Source organism: Ammospiza caudacuta, chromosome Z, assembly GCF_027887145.1.
Source record: "Ammospiza caudacuta isolate bAmmCau1 chromosome Z, bAmmCau1.pri, whole genome shotgun sequence".
Classification (NCBI taxonomy): domain Eukaryota; kingdom Metazoa; phylum Chordata; class Aves; order Passeriformes; family Passerellidae; genus Ammospiza; species Ammospiza caudacuta.
Window position 1 is genome coordinate 6,821,382 of NC_080632.1, and position 25,866 is coordinate 6,847,247.

Here is a 25,866-nt window from a genome sequence, read left to right on the forward strand (position 1 = left end):
TATAACAAATCTGTGACAAAAAAGTGGGATCTCTGCACCTGAAAGAGCAGTGTTGTGCTGAGACACAATATTTCTCTTATCTAATGTAACTACCTAGGATTACGTACCTTTTGGATTTTGACTATTTGCCACCCTTATGGTGAAAATTTACAATCCTGACCTAGCAATATTTGGCATGTACTTTTGGAAGCAACCCAATACTTTCTTTGCTCTGGAAGACAGCTGCAATTCAGCTCATGTCACCAGGAGCACATAACCTGTGAGATGAAGCATTCACTTGAATGCAGGAACTTTTCCAGGGTTGTGAAGCATCTCTTGATCAATACTGCAGTTGTCACATCCTTCACTGACTCCCCTTGAGTGTTATCAATACCTGCTACAGCTGCTATGAACATATGAGGATCTTTCAGATGCATGTAATGCCTACATACCAAAGGTACAGAAGAGCAGGTTTGCAAAATTACCAAACCCCAATGTTCTGAAAGATTAAATCAGCTCTCCTCTTCCCCTTCTCATCACTAAGGTTGATTAAAGGTTGTTCTATATTCTAAAAACATAGAACAAATACTGAGTTTTGATGTAGGGATATTGAGGGTCATGCAGTTTTTCTTTCTCCCTTCTGTAGCTCTATAAGCAAAAGTCATTAAATTATAAATTATCCGAGATTGTTATGTATTTAAATATGACCAAGAGTTGGAGCTCAAGGGAAATCATCTTAGGAAAGCTGTGATAAAATCTTAAAAGCTGGCACACCATGATTGTAACATCTTCACTGCTTATCTATACTGAGTTAAAAAAAACAGGTTAAAAGGCTGCTCTAGTCTGAGACACAAAAAACATGAGGGACTCAAAATAATGCAGCATGTACCTACAGTAACAGACAATTAAACTGTGACTAAAATGGACTTGTTGTACAAGTGTTGAGTGGGGTTTGCCTGTGCCAGTCAGTTAAAGAGATGGTTTGGTGTCACTGTGGCACAGATCCCTTGCTGGGGCACTGATGGGAAGAGCCCTTCCCCTGGGAAACAGCCTGGAGGGGCTGCAGGACTGCAGAGCTGCTCCTCCTGACCATCCTTGCCCAAGGGCAGTGAGGAGCAGCACACAGGAGGATGATTCTGGAGCCTGAATGTATTACCATTCTTCATGTATGTTTGTTTTTATTTATTATTAATGAACTGGTATGTGATCATGGATTTAAAAAGCTGGTGGTGGCCAAAGAAGGAGGCTGCCTTTCTTCTGGCTTCGGACTGCAGAACTGGCCCCCGCCTTTTCAATGATGTGACAGTTTCCCTCCCATTTATCTTGCTAAGTGTGCTTGAAAGGAAGAACAGAGACTGCTCCTTTATTTCCTTTATCCCTCTGGTGATATTTCAAGTCCATGGTTTTCCACAGCCATCAGGAACTTCTCACTTACATTAGTCAGTGCACAAGCAAGTTCAAAGGAAAGAGGCAGAAGGGTATAATTTAGCCCTGGTGAAACAGCTGAAGTTATGACAGAGAAGAATCTTGTTTTATATACAGCACTCTGTCAAAAGTTTAATTTTTTTTTGGTACAGCTTGCTTTAAATAGCAACTTTCTGATGCGCTGTGCAAATTACAGGGAGTACAGCAAGGATTATTACCCAGCCTTTGCAATAATTAGAGGAAATTTAAGTGTCAGGCAGTCTGGTTCATGCTCTTTATCATGTACTTACATGCCAAAAACCAAGACATTTCAGGAAAAAGTCACGAGCTACATAAAACTATTTCAATCTCTAGGAAGTGCATATATACAAAGGTACTTCTCTCCATTAAGAAAAGAAGTTTCAACACTTGCATTTTCTTAATATTTGGTGGCACAGAAAGTGGCTGCCCAAACTGCAGAGGCCTGCAGTGATCTGGTGAAGGGCAGAGCAAGCCATGGCTGAAACCTTTGTCACGTTCTGGCGGTGGTGCAGCTCCTCTCTCGCAGCTCTGCCAAGCTGAGCTCTGTGTAAATCACAGCCCTGTGCAGCAATGGGTCTGGCTGGCAGGGACGTGACCCTCGCAGGCTGATTGCACCTCAGCTCTCTTGGAGCAAGGGTTGGCTGTAATTGATTTAAAGGCTGTAATGCCAGCGTGCCTGGGCAGAGCTGGACAGTCCCCTGATGGTTTTTGCACCTCAGGAATCCATCTGTTCAATGGATTTGTTCAATGACCTACAGCAGCTAAACTAACTGACCAAAATGCAGGGATGTGATTGCCAGCTTTTTAGGGGCAGAAAAATTGCTCTGAAAGGCTTCATGGGAAGGGCAAACAGCCCCAGCTCTTCAGGGTCAAACAGCTCACGTCCCTGATATAATGTCAGAGAGAAAGAATGGGAAAAGACAGTCAATTCCAGACTCTGGCACCCAGGTGTAATGGGAGGTGGTGCCATCCTGCTCAGCAGCAAAGTGCTTTTTTTTTAGTGTGCTCACTGTGGGCCAGAAAACCTGGGGCTGAACTGTAGTGCAGAATTTGGCACATGCTGAGAAAGGATGGGAACAGTGCAAGCCACATGGGAGGCAGACCTACAGCTGCTCACTAGCAGAAAGGATGAAAGTTAATTGCAATTACACGAAGCCAATCTTTCCCCTCAGCCACTCCTGTCACATAGTCTGGCTGCAAAAAGAGGCCTTAAAGAAGAAGTAGAAGCTATGTCTGGAAAGGCCTCCTGACTTCTCATTGTACTGACTACTCTCAGCTTGTGTCTCAGGAGCAGAAGGAGGTGCCTAGAAGACAAAACAATAAGCAGAAAGTAACTGTGAGAGATACCAGCTTAGACCAGATATAAGAGGGCAGGCTATACTCCCTGCTACTCTCTCAGCTGCTCCAGAGTCCAAGAAAACAGAAATCAGATTTTAACATTTCTTTACCTCCACTGCGAAAGACCTTAGACAAATTAAATGTTCAAGCCAAAAAAGAAAAAGAACAAACAAGGAAAGTCCTGTTAAAAAATGCTAAGGATGGATGAGGTGAAGGATGACTTTCTTGTGTCATCTCACCTGAACTAACACTTGCCTTGGCAGAAAAGTCTAAGTATTTAGCAGCTTCGATTTTGAATGCTTCATTTTTAATTTCTCCACTTACACATCCCTCTAAATAACTGTCAGAAAGTCCTAAATGAACCCCTGGTGTCTGGGCTCTGACCCACATCCTATTCTCATGCTCCATCTCCTATTAAGCTCCTTCTGTGGCAGTTCATCAGTGTTGCCACCTCCAGCTCTGTGGCTTTTTCTAACAGAGACATCTGCCCTGAAGAAGAATCCAGCTCTTCTCACTCACTGTAGGCTCAGTAGAACCCTCTGTCCCCCCTGCAATTCATGTTCAAGCTCTCTTCTTCCTCCCTGGTTCTATGTAACATCAGTCACTGCAGCTGCTTGTTGTCTCTGTGGAAACTCTCACCATTAAAGGCATTTAAAATGCTGCTGATTTGAAAAAAAGGGACAAAATCACCACAACAAAAATCAACAAAATCCCCCTTGGGACTTGAAGAAGAGCAGCTGAAATAACATTGGGAAGAGACAAGTGAGAAGCCAGTGGGTGGAAGTAAGAATCAGGAAGTAGAAGGCTTTATTAAGGAAAAATCATGAAACCCTTAAATAAAGTGACAAAAGAAACAATGCTCTGAAGGATTCATGAGACATCAGAAGCTGAGCTCCTCAGTAACATATCATCATGTTTTCTACCAAGGATATTTATTTAGGCACTCCTCTCTGTCCCAATTATCTGAATTTGTCGCTCCTAACCTAACTTGCTCATAAAGTGTTAATATTTCATGTGCACACTCATACTCACCTAACCCCTTTCCCACCCCTCTGTTTTCTAAGGAAGATTAGAGTTTCATTGGAGAGTGTCCCTGGAAGGACTCAGGGCTCTATGGGAGTGCTGATCCTCAGCCCATTTTTGAATGTTTTGCTGTAAGAATCCTGTGCATCCAATAAAGCCATACATTTATAGTCCTGTGACTCAGACTCTGCTAAACCACCCTTCATTTAATCTTAAAGGGTGTGTAAAAAGAGGCCTGTATCATTAATCCATTTTACATCAGGAGGGATGGGGATTGCAGGGGACTTTATGGTCCTGTTGCCATGGCATCAGGAACAGGCTCAACATCAAGCTTCTGAGCACTCATAACCTTGTTCTAGAACTGGCTATGGTCTTCCACTGAAAACCCTACAAAACCCACTACTCTAGGGTCTAAAACCTCCAGAGTCTGACCATGCCAGAAGAAATTCAGCTCCCATTGCAAAAATCCTCTGGAGGCTCAAGACTCCTCCTGACAGACGTACAGGGTATCTTCCTTCCTCATTGCTTTCACAACCACCAGTTTTCATGGAGGCAGCTGCCAGCTCAGTGCCTGGCATCAAAGAGAACTCTGAGGGCTGATGTGTCCCCAGCACAGTGACCTGCTCTTCTTTGTGGAAATTCTTCACTGATAACACCTACAGTTGTTCAAGCAGTTTAGGTTTGGGGCAACACCCCCAAATTCAGCTCGAGGCCCATGGAAAGGCAGCCAGTTAATAACAGAACATGCACTATTTCACAGTGAACTTCAGAGGCAAGGCAGACAGAAGGACAAGGTCAGGTAAGCTGTCTCGAGCAGCTGCTCAGGGAATTGACATCAGAGCTCTGGGGCATTTCTGCCCTGTAACAATAAACTCAATGTGTGTATAAACCTTGTAAACCTTTATTTGCCAAACTAAAATCTAAATTTGCTGAAATAAAGCCCTAATTTAATTATTTAGCTGCCCACTGTGAAGTGTCACCTTGCTTTAGATTAAGTTGTTGACAGAAGCTGATCTGCGCCATTTGTTAGCGGCAAATTATGCGCATCCGAAGTCAAAGCCACTGGTAACAAGCTGATGAAGCATGCTGAATTTCTAGATAGCTCAGCTAGAAAGGGGCTACTTGCATGTTATCAGGGCTTTGCAGGTAGACAACTTTATCACATGGATTAGAAACCTAATATAATGAAATGCAACACAATACACACCATACTCACCCCGTCAGACTGGGTCAGGGAGGTCTGAGTCCCTGATCCTGGGGGTATGATAGCAGCTGCACATAAAAAGACTGAAACCTTGACTGAAACCATTCTCTAAAATATTTTATAACCTCTATTTGCAATACAAAGGATTAAGTAGAACACAGACGCAAATGCAAGGCGTCTGTTAACAAGGCAATGTTAACAAAGTGCTGAATGTGAAATTACAAGACAGAATGAATAAATATACAAAAGGCTGTGTATGCTCAAGTTGGGAGACAGGGAGAAGAGGAAGAAGCCCAGGAAACAGCCACCCTTAGCAATTAGTTTCTCAAAGGTTCAGCACATAAACAGCAAGTTTTGGCATCAAAAATTGATGACAGAACTGCTGGGAAGGGTGGGGAGAGAAGGGAGGAGAGAGGATGTGCCTAAAGTAAAGCAATATATTATAGAAACTGTTCTGAAGCAATTCCACATCACTAGTTTGACCTGAAAATCTTAAAAAAAAAAGCAGCTGTAAAAGATAAAGAGGAAGATGGAGAAAATTGAAGCATACATCAAAGTCTGAAGTTTCCAAGCCAAGCCAGCTTTTTTTCACCGATAAGTAAGTGTTTTTCTAAATACAGGGAACATAGCAGGTTTCACCAATCTAGGCTGTGATACAGGAATTGATATACACTGCAGCAAGGTGAGAGGCAGTCTTTTGCCACAAAAGCAAATGTCAATCACCATGAAGGATTCGTGTCTGGGCCAGGAAGCAAGAAGAAATTGTGGCTCTGCTTCGTATAGACAAAGTATCAGGGAGAGATTTAATACAAAGCTCAACATTCAGAGTCTCAACTAAACTCAGGAGGGGAGGCTCTTAGAAACAGACATGTGCTGAGACCTTGAGGAAAACAAGGAGAGAATCAACAGAGAGCACAGTAAACAAGATAGGGGAAAAAAAACACAGAAGAAACAAGGGGCTTTGTTAGCATTCCAGAAAAGCTGTCAGTTTTTTGTTTTGCTCTGCTTTCAAAGTGCAAAAAGTCCTTAATTCTGTGTACATGAAGGAAAAGAAAGAGCAGAAAAGCTCAAATCTAGCAACCAGAAGATCCAACAGAGATTACATTACAAGAGTTCTTGTATTTCACAGGACCAAAAGATAGCTTAAAGTTTCCCTTTTTGTGTCTCTTTTCTTGCAAAATATAAATGAACATTCAGTGAAGTATGTACAGCTTTCTGCCTGTTTTGTGGAAAGCACATTTAGACTACAATTCTTACAATTGTCTTAAAATTCCCAGCAACTTCAATTACAGAGTTGGGGGGGTGGAGAAAAAGCCTCTTTGCACTCCTAAAATTTGGGACTGGCAACTCTCAAAGTTCTCCATGATGTGCCTTCCAGGGTCAGACAGTAGTGTTCATTTTTCCTGACACATGAGAACCTAGACACATTGCAGGATATTTCCCATTCTTTGGAATAATATAAACTGTAATGCCTTACAAGGCAATTTTCCAAGGGGTTAAGTAACTGCTTTTTGCAGGTACTCATTAAGACTAGCTCAAACCTCTTGGTACCAAAACTAAATTGGCAGAAAACCTGTTTTTGCAACAAACCAGACAGACTGCTTGCTAGGGAAGATAACTTGCTTGTAAGAGAACTCAGTTAATCAGCTCTGTAACTTTTGGCCCTAAAGTTTATCAAGAGAAGGCACACACAGAGAAATCCATGTACAAGCAACCTAGTTGTCTTTGCACAGCCAAGCACTTGGGAAGCTTCATTTTGGAGTGAGCTAAGTATGGAGCTAACTTCCCTGGATCATCCAGGCACAGGGAACAGCTGCTCAGTCCATGCCCTGTTTTCAAAACACAGGTGAAATGAAAAATGAAAAAACATGCAGCTATCTTCAGTTCCTTTCATAAGTTATTTCATCCAACAAATTCTACTTCTCACATTTCACTACAGAGGCAGGGAAGAAGTTTCAGAAGAAAACAACCACACAGTGTAGTTTAAGACAAGGCAAAGACTTCTAGCCTTTTCTAATAATATTAGCTTCATTTTTCTCAGAAAAACAAAAACACAGCTGGCAAAGCCAAGAATCATTTCCCTAGCATGGTTTGTGTCCCACTACTCTCTGGGAGTCCACTGTATCATTGCTACCCCCTTCTTTTCCACCAGAAGAGAACCAACAGCATGTTTAAGAATAAAGCCAACTGTGAGAAAACACACTGAGCAAGAACTCAGCCTCCATGAGCTAAGGACTTCTAGTGCTGACCCCGCAGGCAAGAGTGCTTGACTGGGACTTTGCAACATGCCAAATGTGCTGGAACAGTCAAAAAGCCCTAAGTGGCCCAGTGGACACTGGTACCCTGCTTCTCTCTTAATGGCAGTCTGCTGCCATATCAATATATCCCGGAGGTTATGTGGAGTTCAAGGGTGTTTTACTCTTATCTGGGTTTCTGTGTCTTTCTGTTCCCCCCAGTATTACACAGACCAGGCCCAAGTAACAAAACACAGGTGGTTTGCTTCCCCCTCTCTGGTGGCAGAGGGCACATTTCACTCCCTGCCTTCCATGCCTAAAGCAGGAGGCACAGAGAGAGCTGAAGGAGAAGGAAAACCATGGTTCCTCCTCCTTTGCAGCACGCATTTGCTGATGACAAATTTGAGAGCACCTTCGGCTCCGTGCTCTGAGGAAGTATCCCTGCTTGCAGCCAGAGATGTGCTCCACAGAAGCAACACAACACCTGCCACAGCCACAGAAGACATTTTCATTCCAGGTAAAGCTCAGAAATTAAGCAGTGACAGGGAAGAAGCGCCCCAGATACTTTCAGCTTTTTTCCCCCCACTGCTTGTTCTAAGTCAGATCATGAATGTGGGCTCAGTTCTCCGTGAGACGCAGTGTGTGAGGAGGGTGCTTCACTTCTGGGAGTGCACAAGGAGGGCAGTGCTGTGATGGCAAAGCCCCTCTTGGCCAGTGGGGAGCATTCTGAGGAGCCACTGGCCCATGCCATCAGCCAGACATCCCATCCCACGCATGAACTTGGGACTCATCAACACTGTGAAGAAGGTAAAGCGGTTTGCAAGCACCATAAAAAGCAACTTCCTAATGGTTTATTGACAGAACTTAATTTCTCAGCAATTAACTCAATGAAAGCTCTAAGAAAAGGCAGATACAATGAAAATAATATTATTATTTTGAAGTGAGCTCTGGGCTTTTTATGCTGTGCTCAGCTGAACATTATGTGGCAGAGCTATGGATGTTAAAATTAGAGCTGAAAAGAAAAATGCCAAATAGATGAGCTGGTGAGGACAAATTTGTAACTAAAATGGGTAGCTTGCATAAACTAGCAATGATGGATTTATTAATATAAGGATTTGATTGGAAAAACCTTTCTTCAAGGGTCTCAAAAAAAGCTTTAAGCTCAGCAGAACATGATCTAAACCAGCTCCAGCCAGCATGATATGGCAAATTTTGAAAGTTACCTTGGAAATCCTGAGGGGACTATCCCTCTAAGGTGGAAGATGCCTGCAAAGATTTCACAGCTTAATTAATTTTGTGATGTACTTTGTCAGCGTGTTTCGTCCTGGTTTGGTGCAAGCGGGGTCCAAGCCTGCAGTGCACAGGATGCTTACCTATAAAACGTATTATTCTTCGAAGCAGTGGGTTCAGGTAACAGCACTCTCCAGTCAAAATAGTTTTCTCTTGAATAATGAGGGTTTCTCGGGTTGACTTTATGAAATACATGGATATCTCACCAATAAAAATCTGCCAAGGAAAGGGAAAGAAAGAGAAGGTCAAAAATTGCATGAGCAAACACAGAAACATGGGTGTCTAGCCCCAGCCCACAGACAGTGGCACACAGCTGAGTGTTTTTGGGGACCCTGCACTGGCACTGTGGGGCTCAGCAGGACTGACACACACCCAGCTCCCCAGAATGTTGGAGAGGGACCATTCCTGCACTCAGTGGTGTGGAGGCCCAGAGAAGCTGACTTCACTCATGGCAAAGACTGTGGTGCAGCATCGCTCCCCTCCTCTGGCTGCACCAAGCTGAGAAATGCTCATTAAGCCTCAGCCTTGATGAGCTGCACCTGGACTAAGCCCCTGTTGAGCATATCAGAGACACTGTGTGTTCCCAGAAACTCTGCTGTCTAATGAGCATTTGTTTTTCCACTAACAGCCTTGAAAACTTATTTTTCTTGTCTGAGTAACAACCCAAGTGAAATAATATTTTTGTTGTTGAACTTTCAAAAAAAGCTACCAATGTGAGTTTTGCCCAGGGTGGAAGATTACCATAACTGCAGCCCACTCTCTTGTGACCCTCAGAACAAGGGGTCAAAGTGAGATCCTTTTGGAGCTCCCAATTCCCACAAGATAAAAGGGTAATGTGTATGTCTCAAACACTGATAGCTGGATGGCCGTGGAGCCGTCCAAGGACTGTTGGCAATAACAGAACAGAAATGTTGGTAACGACCAAGGATTGTTGTTATTAAAACACTGTGAGAAAGAGCAATATTTGACTAAATGTTCTGTTATCAAAAATGAAGTCTCCACAGAACCACTGATCATGGTGTTAGCTGTGCTTATGTATTACATATTTTTGTATGATCTGAACATTCATGCTTTCTGTAAATGTAATAGCTGCTTCCCATAGGAGTAGGATCATTCCTTAAGCACTTAGAACTAATTTAGTTCTGTTACACTGAGGCCTATCTACCCTCACTAAAGCTGGACAGAATTTAATCACAGGCTTTAGAGGCAATGATGATCCACACACAGCAGGAACCTCTGAAAATATCACCTATCATGTTCTGTCAGCAGGCTTTAGAAAGGGAAACTGGGACCCTTTTAGAAAGACAGAGTTTGTAATTAAAGTCCTTACAATAAAAAAAAAAAAAGCTGCCTGATGTGGAAGAAATGAGCTCTTAAGGGGAAGCACTTCAAAATTATTAATTTAATACATTATTGCAGGACATACACAAGAGAATCCATAGTGCTGGGGAACAGTCAGAGAAATACATAACAGAAGTGTTTGTGTACACACACACAGGGTAGCACAGACACCTGGAGTTAGAATAAATGTCAAGGAAGTCACCTCAGTTCACTCTGACTGCTGGAATGGTGTGCTGTTTCAAGGGCAACAATTTATCCTTATTAAGCCAGATGAGTGTCCTTATTGATTATTGACATTCAAGCCAAGTATGCTCAACCTCTTTATAATTCTGCCCGCTGATGGCAGGAGCTGTGGAGCTGTAAAATGCATGTTGATAATGGCATCTGGAGGGGAGCTGATGCATGGGAGCTGCACTGAAATATTGCCTTTATCCCGTTTCACTCCATCTGCTCTTAACAGAATTGGCAAGCAGTTCAATAAGCTCAGCTCACTAACGACGGGGCTGGGAATTAAGAAAAGGACCATCTGCACTAAAGCAGTTTGAAAGTGACACTCTGTTTCAACCCATTTATTATTTGAATTATTACAATGTTCAGAAGTTTGAATTACTGCTTTGGCTCTCTGCCCGGGGCTGTACACACACACCGAGGGACGATTCACACCCTGAGGGAATTCCACTCTGTGAGCACAGGGGCTGCTTGACTTTAAAATATCCTAAACTTTTCAAACAGGAGAGACTTAGGCATAAAACATACTAACAGTCCTCCTGTAACTATGCATCCACCTATAAAGTTCCTTTACATCAGAGGTTAATGGAGTATTTTCCTGCTTCAGTTCCCATCTTTGTTTCTATAAATCTAGCTGTCTGGCATGCGCCTAGCGACTCCCATGTGCATAGATTAGTTCCACTTAGATTTAGGAGTAAATTTTGCCAGGCTGTAAATCTGTTCAGTTCCATTCAACTGATTTAAGCAGAATTATCCCACATTTCCTACAGCATAACATTTCAAAATTTGATTTTTTAAAAATGAATACTGCCTTTGGTTTAGGTATATGGCAATAAAGCTGTGTTTGTGTGGAGATACAAAGTGGTTCAACATAACTGGACCATTCTTGTCATATCATCACTGGCACTGAATTTTGTTGCTGAAATTTGTTTTCTAATATGCTTAATATGGGCTCTCTAGAATGTCAGCCTTGCTGTTTCTGAAAAATTCAATGGGCAATTGGACGCCTGATTCTGAAAGCTAATCTGTCTGTGTGCAGTTGAATGTGGTCTGAATAGCTCTCAAAGAACTTGTTTGTTTTTTGCTTTTTTTTCTTTCCCAAGCATTTCTGAAATCAAGCAACTCCACTGATTCTCGTGATTTAAACCCTGAGGATGCTGCAGGAGCAGGGTCCACATCCAGCCAAGTTGTCCAGCTGGCCTCCCAGAATCAATCACCAGCACTGCTGAGTGCCTCAGCTCCTGCCAAAACAGAATCAGCACTCCAGGAATGGCTGCAGATCAGTTCTGTAGCTGACATCTAAATATAGACTCTGTACCTAAATATGGGCTGAAAAAGAAAACAGCAAGCTAACCGCTTTTATTTCCATTTGGGAAAACAATGCAAGGTTAATGAACTTCCGTATCATACCGGCTTAATTAGACAGTAGAAATGTCAGGAGAATTGCACTAGATTGAAAGTGATCTGCAGTCTGGCACGGTGTAGGTAACAGGGAAGCAAAGGTAGTGCCCTGCATGTGTTTTTGTTCTTGGTTTTCTGAATAAAATAGCAGCTCATCTCCACTGAGGACATATTGCTTGAGAACTCTTGCTCACATTCCATTTCCTATAACTACCAGGTAAAAATACAAGGATGACCCAAAGCCCAATATGAATCAGAAGTACTGACCCAGCAGGCATTTTTCCTCTCCTGATTTCAACCTCTCCAGTGAGAAAACTTCTTCAATTTTCCCTGCCTTCCCATTACTGGCAGTGTCACCAAATACTTGCCCCTCAATGTTCAGCTCTCAAAGCCCTCTGCTGCACACACTTTACTTATTTCCTGGCTCATCCTGACCCAGTAGATGATAAAATTATCTGTCCATTTTCCTCTTCAACAGTCTTTTATCCATGATAGTCCTTCAGCTGACATTTTCAGACAGTGAAATGTCTCATCTCCCCTTTCAAGTTCTCAGCACAGCATTAGCACCTCATACTCCCTGCACTCCTGCACAGATTACTGACAGTTCGTAAATTTAATTTTCAATTTAATCAACAAAATAATGGAACTATTGCTTTTAGAAGGATATGGAATATTTTTTTTCCCCGTAGCACTTTCTGATAAGCTCACACAAAGGATCATTTGCACAGCTTTGTTAAAAAAATTTAAAAAAGTGAACAACAAGAAGACCTGTTTCTGTGAGGATGAACTAAAATAAACTATGCAGAAATGTGTCTTTGGTACAACTGAGAGGAGGTTGCAAAACAGTGGGATATTGGAGCTGCCCTCCTGCAGTAATTGTGCAGTGGGGCAAGGCTGAGGAGCTGATTGGAAGAGTTGTATTAAATTTAGAAGAAGAATTATTGATGGTGCTGACAGGCACAGCTTTTAACCTCCTTTGTTCTTTCTATCAGTTTTTCTCAGAAGAGAACACTGGCCTTGTACCTCAGTTCAAATGCTGCAGCAAAGGTGAGGCAGCAAATGCTGCATCCCTTCTTCATTCCCCTGCAATGCTTTTGCTCACTTCTCCAGCAGTCAAAATACTTCTCCTTAGTCATGTTTCTGCAAACTCCTGTGCATGTAGAGTGCCACAATCTGGTTCCTCCCGTGCTCCAGTCCTACTGCCCCAGCCTCAGCTCTGTTTTCTCCCTTTGAAAATCTTCTACAGATTCACTGCAACTCCAGCTGCTCAGCTGGATCTGCCCTGACTGACTCCTTGCTGTCCCACAGCTGCTGGCAGAGGCTGCACCTCATGATGGAAAATATCCTAATTATAATTTTTTTTTATTTCATAACTTTGGTCAGTTTTCACAGGATCACAGAATGAGCTAGGTTGGAAAAGACCTTTGATATCATCAAGTCCAACATATGTTTGCCTTTGCCCTGGGGAAAGGGAATTAGGGTTTATTTCCTCTTTCCTCTTTCCTTTAGGGCATTGTTCCACCAGGTGGAGGCCTGATGAGCTTAAAATCTCCACAGATTGGGAGCAGAAAAGAAGATTCACCAAAGGCAACAGTCATCAGTGGCCATCAAGTGCCATGAATCAACTCCAGACAACACCCCTGGTCTGGAGAAGGAGAGAGAAGAATAAGAACCTGCTTAGCACCAGAGGTGAAAATATCTGTAAGGAGTAGGAAACCAAATACTAAGAACTAAGTAACTTGGAACAAATGAACTTTAAACCAAAGAATATCTATGGGTTTTGATTGTATAAAGTTTGTGAAAAATCTCTTAAAATACGTGTGGCATGGAATGATTTTCTCTGCACAGCCAGCCTATGTGAGGATGAAATTTTTTCTGTTGCACATCCTGAACAGAACAACATCCTGGCCAGAAATAAAGTAATGCCTTCATTCTCTAACACTAAAATTGTTGTTGGAGAGTTTTTGTTTTTGCTGAAGTTTTGGTGACACTCACAGCCCTCCTGCTTCTCACTCACTCACTCACTCACTCACTCACTCACTCACTCACTCACTCACCACTTGTGACAAATGTGAAAACACTATTTTTGTAATTTTTTCACACTTCCAATGAACACTAGGGTTGTGTGGAAGTTCCCACTGTCTTATTCCACACGGATAAAGAAGGAGGAGGACCAGCAAAGATACATGAGAGAGACGCAGGATGCTCCACAGTTTGGGACTGCCTCAAGTCTTCCTCTCTGTGAAAGTTACTTCCTTCTGCTACTTTTCATGAAAAAGTACAAGTGATGTTATTTTCCATCACAGGAAGACAATGGAGTTCCTACATTAGGGAGAATCATGTGAAGTGCACACATGACCTATCTGTCTTTCCTAGGTATTAAATTAGCATTTTTCTAATTTCTGTGAGCTTTTAAATCCTGCAACTTGTTTACTCTAACAGCACCCTTGTGACACAGTCAGTCTTTTTTAACACCACTTTATACACTGAAACCCCACCCAGGGACATGCTGCAACACAAAAAAAATCTCTGCAGCAAACAAAACTGAGCTTAGATCTTGGGACACCACTGCTCTCAGTTCTGGGCAGGTTTCAGCAAGCTGTATGACATTTCCCAAAGCCTGTGCAAGGATGCGTGTGGCTGCGTTTTTAATGTCACAAATAGAAAGAACCAAATTAATCAAGTCTCCAGCATTCAAACAGCAGCCAAGGAGAGGAGGGGACATGAGGAAGGCACTGGCTGTGAGACAAGCTGCATGCAGAGTGCTCAGAAACAGAGAATAGCAGCAGATGAGGGTTGTGGGGCTCTCAGCCTCAAGCAGCCAGTTTCAGCATCTCTCTCCCTGGGAGAAGCAGGACTCTTCACCAAAAGGTCACCTTTGCAAAATGTTCCAGAGGGTGTTTCATCAGCACTGGCTTCAGCTGGGCCAAAAGCAATTCTGCCCTGTTGCATTGTCATGTCTCTGAAGTTTGTATTAGAACAGCTGCAGTCAGGATAGGGATCACCTTCAGGCTCTACATTGGAGCTCATGACGTCAAGGATGGAGATCCCACAGCCTCTACTTCAATTTTTCCCTACCCTCATTGTTAAAGTTTGCCTAGTTTTTAATCCATTTCAATTTTTGAAGCTGGTGTCCCTTGCACGGTTGCCTCTTGTGATCTGAACAGTCTGTTTTCCTCTTCTCCACAGTCCCCACTAAGAACATGGTTTATATTGACTTTCACTTAGTGTTGTGAATTCCTTAATTCCTTAAATCTCCCTCACATTTAGCCTTGGCCCCTGAGGAATATTGATCTGCCATCCTATCTGCTACCCTCAGGACCCGGTATTGACAATGTGAAGCTGAGAGACTCTATGGTCAAACCAGCAACATTTGTATTGAGAAAAGGCACCTCAGAAGGCAAAGGGTTGCTGAGGTCTGCCTCAACAGCCTCCCCAGGACACAGGATTTCTGCTGTGATCCACAGACAGGGTCCTGACCCAAGCCTGCAGAGGCTTTCCCTGATAAGATCACTATCATTGATATTCCTGAGGACAGGGACCGGCTGAGAGCTCCCTCAGACACTCTCTTGTCTTTGCCATCACACCCTGGACAGGTGTTCTCAGGCCCCAAGAATCAATACTGTATTTTGCAAAACTACACAAGGTAATGAAGCAGTGTCTTCAGCTGAATGTTGCAATGCCAGCTCACTTTTAATTTTCCAAGGATACAAACTCAATGGGTTCAATCTGCATTCAATTACTCACCTCATTGTGTTTTGGAGTGGGTGGTTGTTGTTGTTGAATGAAAACAATAGCAAAGAACAGTTGCAAGTACTTTTCCAGAACAAGAAAATTGCTTTATTGTTTTTGTTTCTCTTTTTTATTTTAAGTCAAAAGGGTTGAAATCCACAGTTTATATTCTAGCCTGCTCAAAACCCAAAACTGTCTTAGGGTTGTGCTCAAAAACCTAATACTGTGGTAAAACTGTCTAAAATAATTATACTGAAGTTCTAATGAAGAAAATACACATTTTTCCACATCCCTGCATTGTTCCTCACAAACTGGCATGTGGCTGGGACCACCACAGAGTCCCAGAGACACTGTCAACAGAAACGCCTGAAAGTGTTGCACCAAACCAAGAAAGTGTATTTATTCTTCCAGAATGGTGTGCAAACAGCAGAATACAAACATTTACACAGGGCACACCTTTTCCTCACTCCTTGGTATCCCCAGCTCCTCATTCACCACCCCACCAGCCCTGGCAAGACTCCAGGAGGGGAAGGCAGAGGACACAGCCAGCTGTGGCAGCACAGGGGTTCTTATGTTGTAGGAAGAGACGGAGATCTGACTCCATATTTCAGAAGGCTTGATTTATTATTTTATGATATATTTTACATTCAAACTATACTAAAACAATAGAAGAAAAGGTTTCATCGCAGAAGGCTAGCTAAGCTAAGGATAGAAAAAGAAAGAATGATAACAAAGGCAGCTGTCCCAGACTGTCTGTCTGAGCCAGCTGACTGTGATTGGCCATTAATTAGAAACAACCACATGAGACCAATCACAGATCCACCTGTTGCATTCCACAGCAGCAGATAATCATTGTTAATATTTGTTCCTGAGGCCTCTTAGCTTCTCAGGAGGAAAAAATCCTAAAGAAAGGATAAAAAGATTTTTCATAAAAAGATACCTGCGACACAGGGGGAAGTGTGGTGGGCAGCAGGCTGCGGCACAGCAGGCTGTGCCTTTTGGCAGCACCAGGGCCAGCAGAGCCTGGTGATTCCTGCCTGGAAAAGCCGGGAAGGAGCTGCTGTAGCAGAGCTCTGAACTGCGTCAGACGTTCCTGGTTCTCCTGGCAGCTGCAGCTGAGCAGCCACAGGGGAATCAGCCACGACAGGCAGAGCTTCCCTGGCTTCCCTTACAGAAATAAATCACTGTAGTAACATGGCTGTGCTAAGCCAAAGCCAAGGAATCAAGAAAGAATGGGAGAACCATGGGGAAGAAGGATATTTCTGAAGTTTGAGGGGTAAGTGCAGATTGTAGAGAGAAGTTGAAACAATTTCCTCCTACTTCAGATCAACGCTGTAATTCAGCTTCTATTTCATAATCAGACTGGGTTTGGTTTGACTGATTTCAACCTTATCTGAAAACAAATACTCCTTTGCACAAATTAATAGCACTGGACAGTTAACAGATTACATCTAGGCTGCTACTTCCCACCTGGAAACAGAAAGAAAGAAACTAACCTCTGTGAAAATGGTAGTGGCACTTTCTATTCACTTTAAGGTAACGAAGAACAGAGAGAACAGTGCCCTTGAAGCTTTCTGCCACTGCTCAGTATTCATTTCAGCAAGCTGGCTCTGTTCCTAAGCCTCTCTGCTTCTCTCGGGTGGGCAGATAAATCACATTGGATGGAGCAGAGCAGGCAGCAGTGCTGAACTCTGGAAGGATTGTTTAGTGCCAGCTGGGGAATTGGCTGCTTTGCAGTAACCTCGTAACAGGGAAAGCTAGTCTTCAGGGACACTGATGAATGTAGTGGAGTCATCCCAGAATATTTTTAGAGAAATCTTTCAAAAGCAATGGATAAAATTGCATAAAACCAGGCCAGTCACATTTATTTTGCCACTGAAAGTGCAGGGAAATGCAGATACAGTGGTACCAACCCACAGCAGCACTTCTGCAAAGTGGTCTCAGAAATAAAACACATGCGTTTGTTTTCCCCATGCCCAGTGTCATAGCCAAATGACAGAGACACAAAGATATTCCATTAAGTTCACAAAGATGTTCCCTTTTGGCTTGCAAGTGCTGTAACACCTCAAAGCTGTGCTGAAATCATGGCTTTGAGTCCTCCCCAGACCCATGCACACAGGACTGCACTTAATGCTGCTTGTGTCTCAGATGAGGGAGCTTGCACAGATCCCTGGGACATCTCCTACAGCTCCAGAAGCCCTTTTAGATTTTATTATGAGCCAGTACCTTATTGCTGCTGGCCTCCACCAGCAATCACTCCTCTCATGGCATGAGGTGTCAGGACCGTGGTAATGTGAAAGCAACACAGAGAGATCAAACTTGCTGTCACATCAAACCAACCATTTGCCAAATCAGCCATTCTGCCTTTAGGAAGTGAAGCAGTGAGTGTTGTGCAGAGGAGAAATGAGTAATTGCAAAGGTAATGGCATTACCTCTGACTTAAGTCGTGTCTAGGTGGTGGAGCTGCACAACGTTGGTGATTCCTCCTGAGAGCAAAGTGTAGGGAGTGAAGCTACACCTTAGCTGGCAGTGGATGCACACAGCGCTCCCTCCCTTGAGGAACAGCTGTGTGGATCTCTTGTTTGTGCGGAAGTTTTTGGGTTTGTTTTTTTTTTAAAGAGTACAAATCATCACGGTCTAAATGGAAATGGCTGCTCCTCGCACTGAAATCCCTGGGACATTCGACTGGATCAAACCTCTCTTCCCAGGTTGTGGGCAGTCTGAGTGAGAGGCAGCATCCGCTTGGGCACAGGATGATACATGAGGATATTCACATTCTGAATGGACTAACCAGCAGGGAAGTGCAATACAGAGTTTAGGGAGAATCTGAGCTCACTTTCTGTCTCATTTATAATCTTTTTATTGATGACCATTGCCAGAATTTGGTCTGCAGAGTCAGCTACAAACCAAAGACAAATGTGAAAATACTGTGCAAAGAGAAGAAGGTCTTTCAGGAAAATGTGGGAATGAGGAACAAAATTAGGTTACTCCTATAAAGATCTTGTGATGAGCATCAGTCAGGAGGACAGAAAAATCTCTGACATATGCCCTGGTTGAAGATTAACCCAATATTAAGTAACAGAACATTAAAAATTTGAATTATGTATTAATAATACAGTATAACAATACAACTAATTAAATAATGTGATTAAACAATACATTAATAAATACTGCATTAAAAGTGGGGGAAAAAATGTTTTGCCAAGGGAATTTGACCTGCTGTCTCCTTGAGGTTGTACCTAGAGATCCCTGGTGCTGAGCACGGTGCCAAGAACCCTGTGCTGACCCTGACCCTGCCTTCTCTGTGTGGAGAAATGTGTCCAGTGCAGCAGCACAGCACAGCCCAAGAGGCAGAGTTACCAGCTAAACCATCCCTGCATCCAGCCCAGGGTGCTGACTGGACCCAGGCCAGCATTCCTGCACAGTTTGCATGGGATGGGTTGCTCACAGAACCCAGCTCCACACAGCACTGAGCTGATCGTCCCTTCAGCACCCAACAACCTCACCTGGCATTCGTTACAGCCTTTCATTCTTTGTGTTCAACATGGGCTATGGGAGCTACAAATAAAGCACTCTTCAAAGAGTCACAGACCTGCTCATGTTGGAAAAGGGCTTTTAAGATCATGAAGTCTGACCATTAACCCAGCACTGCCAAGTCAAGACTCCAACTCAGCTTTTCATAAAGGAGAGTAATTAAGAAAAGCTTCTTGGGCTACTAAAAAGCAAAGAAAATGCTGATCCAGTGCAGCAAAACTTGAAAGGTTAGCATAAAATTTTGGCAGAGCAAGGATTTAAATAGAAGATCCAAATAAAGAGCAACACTCATTACCCAACGTTTTATCAGTAATCGAGGGACAAACCACTGATTAATGTCATTGGAATCAAGGCATGGCTGTGACCCACCACCTACCTTTACAAAAAGCACTTGTGAATGCTGCATCCCTGAACATTGGCACTTTGTTGATGGGGGAGGTCCAAAATGTGGGGGTTTTGGTTTTTTGTTTTGTTTTGTTTTGTTTTGGTTTTGTTTTTTTTATTTTCAAATTATCTATTATTGCAGCAGAAAGTAAAATGAAATCCTTGATACGCAACAACATCCAATACATAAAATAATTCTGTAACTGCAGATGTTTTTCATAAACTTATGATGTAATCCACTTCAAAACACCTGCTTGTCTTTAGAAAGTGTCCTGTACCAAAACCTATAGCCTCTTCTGCAGATCCCTTTCACACTTCTTACCACATTCTGTGACAAGAATATGATTTGGTGCACTAAAATTACTGCAGAACAAAACTTAAAACAAACTATGGTGAAGCACTCACTATTTAAAAATAAATATGTAATGTGCAGCTTTAATCAACTTTTGAAAGCAATGAAAAGCAAACTTAATACAAGAAATAAATACTAACAGAGAAGAAATAGCAAGAAAGAAATGAAACAAAAGTTCATAAACAGAGTCTGACAGGAATTTATCAATGCAATTACAAATTCACCAGAGCTTGGGCTGTTAGTGAAATATGCAAATTTCTGTGTGGAAAATGGAAAAGGGCTGAAGTTTTGCTAACCAGTGAGTGCAATAAATTGTTTGGCATTGTATGTACTCCGCTAGTTGAATATTTTAATCTGCATAGAAAAGCTAAAAAGTGAAAAATTGCATTTTACTGGCTGAATACTGAATAAAATCAGGTTAAAAAAAAGTTTAGTGACTGTTGGAAACAAAGAAACTATTAAAAAAAGAAAACAGCATTCATATTTTTCTTTGTGTTTAGCATCCCTCTCCTCATCTAAGCCTTTTAAGGCCATTCAACAGTCCTTTTAATATAGCAGGAAATAATCCTGGATATACTGCACATCTGACCTGGATTTTACTTCAGCTTTATCCCGTTTTCTTATTTCCAGTAATACATAACCTTTGCATTAGAGCCTCTCTGGAGCCCAGGAAATTCACAACTAATCACTGAAGTAAGCAAGCTATTGTAAAAGGCTTAACAAGCTCTATCCCTCAGCCTTGCATTGTGATTACCTCAGAATAATTACTCCTGGAGGTAACTGATGAAGATCATATTAGGCTGAGGCAAAACAGAGATCCTGCTAAGTGTGAATCAATTACATGCAAACGGAGAGGTGAGGAGACAAAGATATCACAGCACCATTGTTATTGTTTATGGGGATTTCAGATAATTCCTCATACTCACAATCGCTGTCGGGGTTGAAGCCAGCACACAGTACAGCACAAGCGGTGAAATGAAGCTCTCGTCCTCCGTCCCAGGGTAGGGTTTCATCAAATTGCCATCCTGACAGAAGAAACCTTGGATATGCACCTGAAAAGTGTCAGTGTACTCGAAGTAGTAGGCGAGCAGAACAGTCCCAGCCATGATGACGAGCTGAAAATAAAGCATAGTCACAGAGAGAGGCGTTAGTTGCTTTTTGAACAGATGCAGCTGTGCCTGCGAGCTACTCCAGTGCTGTGGACCATCCTCCCTTCACCGTCACTCTGACAACCCCTGCCATAATGGTGTGTGAGCCTCTGTGTGTGTGTGTGTGTGTGTTTCTGTGCCTCTGCTTTGCAACATCTGTTACATAAACCTTTTGGCAAACGACGCCAATGAACGTCTCAGATGGGAGCGTGTCCGCGCTCGGCGCGCAGGGAGCTGTGACAGCTCACAGGGCATGTGAGTGTCAGCGCAGGAGGGATCGATGGCAGCGAGGCACAGACAGCAGCAGCAGCTAAAAAACCTGTGCTCGGTGGCAGGGGAGTGGGAAGGATTGTTACAAAGCCTAGAGGAAGCCAAAGCCAAAACGCTTCCCCGCTGCAGCTGCGAGCCCGTGCTGGGGAACGTGCGTGTTGTGCTAATTCAGATGAGCCCTCTGTGTGGCCCAGATGAAGATGCATCCAGAGGAAGACTTCTCTCCTGACACTCACTTTTCCCTGGAGCTGCTTCTTTACGAGTAAAGCTTTACAAGTCTGCTCAGAAATCTCCACAAGCAACCTGTGAGGACTTCAGTGCACTGCCTGACTTACCCATTCTACCACAGCCACTTTTGAAAAAGCTGGCTTGATTCTGAAGCTGCGTTTATATGACAGATATGAACCTCAAGGAGCCTTTCTGGTCTCTCTTTCCATACTTCATGGCTCCTAAATGGCTTGTTGGAAGCTCAGCAATCTGCTTTTTTGTGTATATCCATAGTACCAGCTTCCCACACTGCTTCAGCAACACGTCACCGCAACCTCACCAAAGTGTCCCAAAACTCACCTCATGAAAATAAGCAGATTTACTAATTCTTGTTCTCCCTCTGCCACGCTGCAAAGAAAATCTCACATCACAGTCTTCACCCAAGACAAAAATAGTAATTGATTTATAACTTTTTTTTAGGGGTAATGGTCTTAAAACTAAAAGAGGCTTGATTCAGATGAGGCATAAGGATGATGTATTTTACAATGACAGTAGTAAAAAAAGGGCACAGATTACCCAGAGAGATGTGAATATCACAACTATGGAAGTGTTCAAGGTCAGGTTGTACTGGGCTTTGAGCAACAGGTCTAATGGAAGGTGTTCCTGATCACTGCACAGGGGGTGGACTAGCTGGCCTCTAAAGTTCCTTCCAACTCAAATCCTATGATTTTAAATTGTGACTACAGGATCTGATTCAAAATCCTCTTTATGGAGACTAGTGCCACTATTACAGAAGTTGTCACTGTTCAACTATTTTTGTCCTTTTAACTATACAAGTTATCTAGTCACACCATAGAAAAAAGTGGAATAACCAGGTCCTGGTCTCAGTATTTTGCCTCCAGGATCTCTGCATTAAAACTGTATTGCTGCAAGATTATTGTAAGACCTCTGAAAATTTATTTTGGCAATTCTGTCTCAAAGATACACTTGAAGCTATTCATGCACTCCTCTTGCACGTCTCTGCACACACAGCCAGCCATTAAAGTTATTGTATATTTGAGTAAGAGCTGGATTAAAATAAGAAAATATAATGAAATCAGATTAGTAATTGATGCAAGTAGCAGACCCAAGAACCCCTAAGTGGTTGAGGTGGGGAGGGACCTTTGGGGGTCAGTCCACCCTCCTCTGCTCAAGCAGGGACACTTCAGTTGGTTGCCCAGGACCATGCCCAGAGGGTGTCTGAACATCTCCTAGGATGGAGTCTCCACTACCCCGCTGTGTCACTTTGTAAGACAGACTTAAAAGAATGTCACAGTGAAGCCATAGTTGTGACACTCCATTCACCTTTTTTTACCTTTCAAATTAACCATATCATTTTGTAGATGTATTATTTTCAGGACCACATACCTGCCCAGAATAAATTCTTTTAACAAACATACAGCAAGATGCTGCTATCTGTGTATTCCCCAAAGACCTTCACAGCAACCTCCATGAGTACAAACACAGTCCCTCAACTAAGGACACAGGAGTTAAATTACATTTGAATTTAACTCCTTGAGCAGCTATAGGTTTTCTGATCAACCTGGGCAACTCAGCTTTGTTAATTGACACAGAGAAAGGCAATGACACTATCACTACTCTACCTGACATGCCCACATAAACATGTTGGAGATTACAGGATGCTTGCATATAGAGGTGTTTAAACTCAGTTCCAGCACCTCATGTGATCTGGGCTGTCAAAAGCAATCTGACCCACCCTTCCTATCCCAAACATACTCCCAGAAATACTTCAGGTTGCCAGCCCCAGCTGGCAAACACAGGTAAATGATAAATAATACATGACACAACAGACAGCTGGTTTTTCTCCTCTTACTGGAAAACAGAGAAAGCAGGTTACTGAACTTTTAACCTTCTCTGGGTGTCATATGGAAAAGAGAATGCTTTTCAAAAAATAAGGTGCTTTGATACGGGAGGAAAATGTCACTTATCCTAAATGCAGTCTCTAGACAGCAGTTCCACAACTAACCTTGACCTTTCCATTGTCAAATGCTGACTCAGTGCTGCACAAAAACCCCTCTTGCATACAAAATACAGCTCTTGACTGACTGATTCAACATTGATATTGACCTAAAATATCTCAAATCACAGGATCACAGAATGCTTGGGTGGGAAGGGACCTTAAAGCTCATTTCAATCTGCCTGCCATGGGCAGGCACCTTTCAGCCTGGTCTCAAAACACCTCAATAATGAACCCAATTCTGTTCACACTCCCTGTGTTTCTCTGTCTTGTTCTTCTGAGAAAGAAAAATCCCCCAAAACCATATAATCTGTGAAAAGAGATTTGAATTGTGGACACATTGTGTCCTGTAGGTGACATCCACCATCTCACTGAAACAGCCACAGCAGACAGCAGAAATTTGACCTCCAGCTAAACAGACCTTACCACACCCCAGGGGATGATGTGAGATACAGAAAGCACAGTCAGCCACGACCACAGACAAGAGCAAAATTTTTGCTGCTGGTACAGTCAGTGAAGACCTGACCACTTCTGTGCGGCAACCTCCTCTGCCTCATCTTGAGTATTCACCACTTCAAGCAGCTTCTCAGCAAAATGCAACCAGAAACTTATTTTAGTTCTCCCTTCCCTTGTTCCTGTCCAGGTGGTAACTATTTAATATGTGTTTAACATGAGTGAGATGACAAGTGCCCGAAGGGGTCAGAGTGGCCAGAAGCAGGGACGTCAGAGACAGGAGGGCTCCCGGCAAGGCAGCGAATGTTCCCTGGGTGCTGGGATAAAAACAAATGCAGTACTGCCTTGTAGATATCCTGGATTATGAGCACTATAGGGTCTAAATCAAATGGGCCTGAATTTTGTAGCCTTTTCTCCCTGTTTTCAGGTTTCCAAACATTGAAGGAAGCAGAGAAGAACAGGTAAGCTGATTTAAACTAAAGATACAAAACATGCCATTATGTAATTCAGAAAACACAATGTCGTTTAACACTAAGATTTTGCAAGGTTTATTTATTAATCCTTTTTAACTCATTTCCTCGAGTTTACTTGGGGAAAAATTAAAAATGCTCAATAACTTCAGAAAGGCAGCCAGTGAACAGAAGGCTGCTAATAAGTCTAAGGTGCTTAATGGCCTCCATTAGCTCAGTGTTTAACCATGTCATAATCCTTAATATTTATCATCACTGCTCCATTGTAAGTTAAGAAAATGCTCTTATCATCATTTTACAGAGAGGGGACAAAAGCTGAGGAGATAAAATGACTGCCCTCAGGTCACAGCAGAGCCTGTGGCAGAGCCAAGATTTATCTTTCTTTTGGACCAAATTATTTTGGATTAATCAATAATCTCCACATGAAAAGGCTCAATGATACATATGTTTAGGTCCTGATTCTGTAGAAGCTCATTCATGGTAGTGCTAAGAAAAATTGTGTGTCTGACTCAGTCCCATTTAAAAATTCCTGCTGAATTTAAATCAGTCTTGACAAGCTGGACTTAAGCAACTGGGGTGTGTTTTTCCCTCAGTCATTTAAATGGATTAATTATGTAGCACGTAACACCCATCCCTTGACACACCATTAAATTCTGCCCTGCTCCAAGAGTCCACTCTGCCCTCACAGACCTCCCTTGCTCCACTTGCACCTGTGGGCATTCTCTGCATTCAAAAAACCACTTTCTTCAATGTTTAAGGAATAGGAAGCAAGTCTTGCAATCCTCTTTGGGTAATGGGTAATTTTTTTGGTGTAGAGTTAATCACGCATTAATGACAGATTGTGTACCAAGTATAAAGAAGGAGGATCTTCGCAGTAAGCAGTACAGTTAGTTACACTAACTCTAGGGCACTGGTGTATATCCAGAAATCCTCCTCTGCACTGTAATAGAGTCCCTGACAGCAAAACTCAGAGAGCTCTAACATCCAAATAAAATTATTACACCTCCAGGTAGTGGGGCTGAAATCCCACATTGTATGCACTCTCGTAATTCATTGCAAAGCACTTCCCTGTATCCTCCACAAATGGGAGATTTTTTTTTTTTTTAATACTGTTACTCACAGAAAAGTCCCTGTTCTGCAAGTAAGCAAGCAAGAGGGCAACTCCACTTGGAAAAGGGGCATAAAACTGTAAAAGACAGAGATCAGTATTGGAAGAGGGAAGACACTGTGGGAGACAGAATTTTGAACAGCTTAGACTGAAGACTCCCCAGAATTCTTAAGGAGGATTATTAAGAGGAGGAAGAAACTTATGGAGAAAAGGAAGATGCTGGAAAAATTTCTGGTGTACCCTTTAGCCATACAACCTGCCTGTCCTGCAAGATAGGCACACAGCCACTGCAAAAATCTCCTTTTGCTGTGTGCTTTGTCACTATTTAAGTGATATTGCAAGTCCATATGAGTAAACTTGAAACCCCCCTAGCATTGCTGCTATTTATACATAAATAAGTAAATTCTTTCTGCTTATCAGCCTTCCTACAGTCTACTCATAATATATCTTACAGCACCTTTAATGGGCACGACTGAAAACTGAAAAACTGTTCTTGCGCACAAATGGCAGCATAAATTATGACTTTTTAGTTTATCCTGAAAGAAGTCAAACCAGTATTTTGCATGTGGTGCTCCTTAGTGGATAGTCATTGAGATACATATTGATGCCTTTGCTCAGTTGGTTTCCAGCAAATTTCAGTGATTTTCACTTCTTTGACTGAAACTGCCACAGTTTCATGAGCACCACAAACCTGCACAAGCATTTTC

General features: G+C 42.6%; 1 protein-coding gene across 1 annotated transcript in view; it reads right to left on the bottom strand.

Moving 5' to 3' along the window:
• Positions 1-25,866, bottom strand: part of PLPPR1 (phospholipid phosphatase related 1) — a 119,801-nt gene that overhangs the window by 10,867 nt on the left and 83,068 nt on the right. The window contains exons 3-4 of the mRNA XM_058823785.1: positions 20,413-20,601; positions 8,598-8,730 (exon numbers count right to left, since the gene is read on the bottom strand). Coding sequence (XP_058679768.1) covers positions 8,598-8,730; positions 20,413-20,601 — 322 coding nt within the window. The remainder of the gene's footprint in view (positions 1-8,597; positions 8,731-20,412; positions 20,602-25,866) is intronic.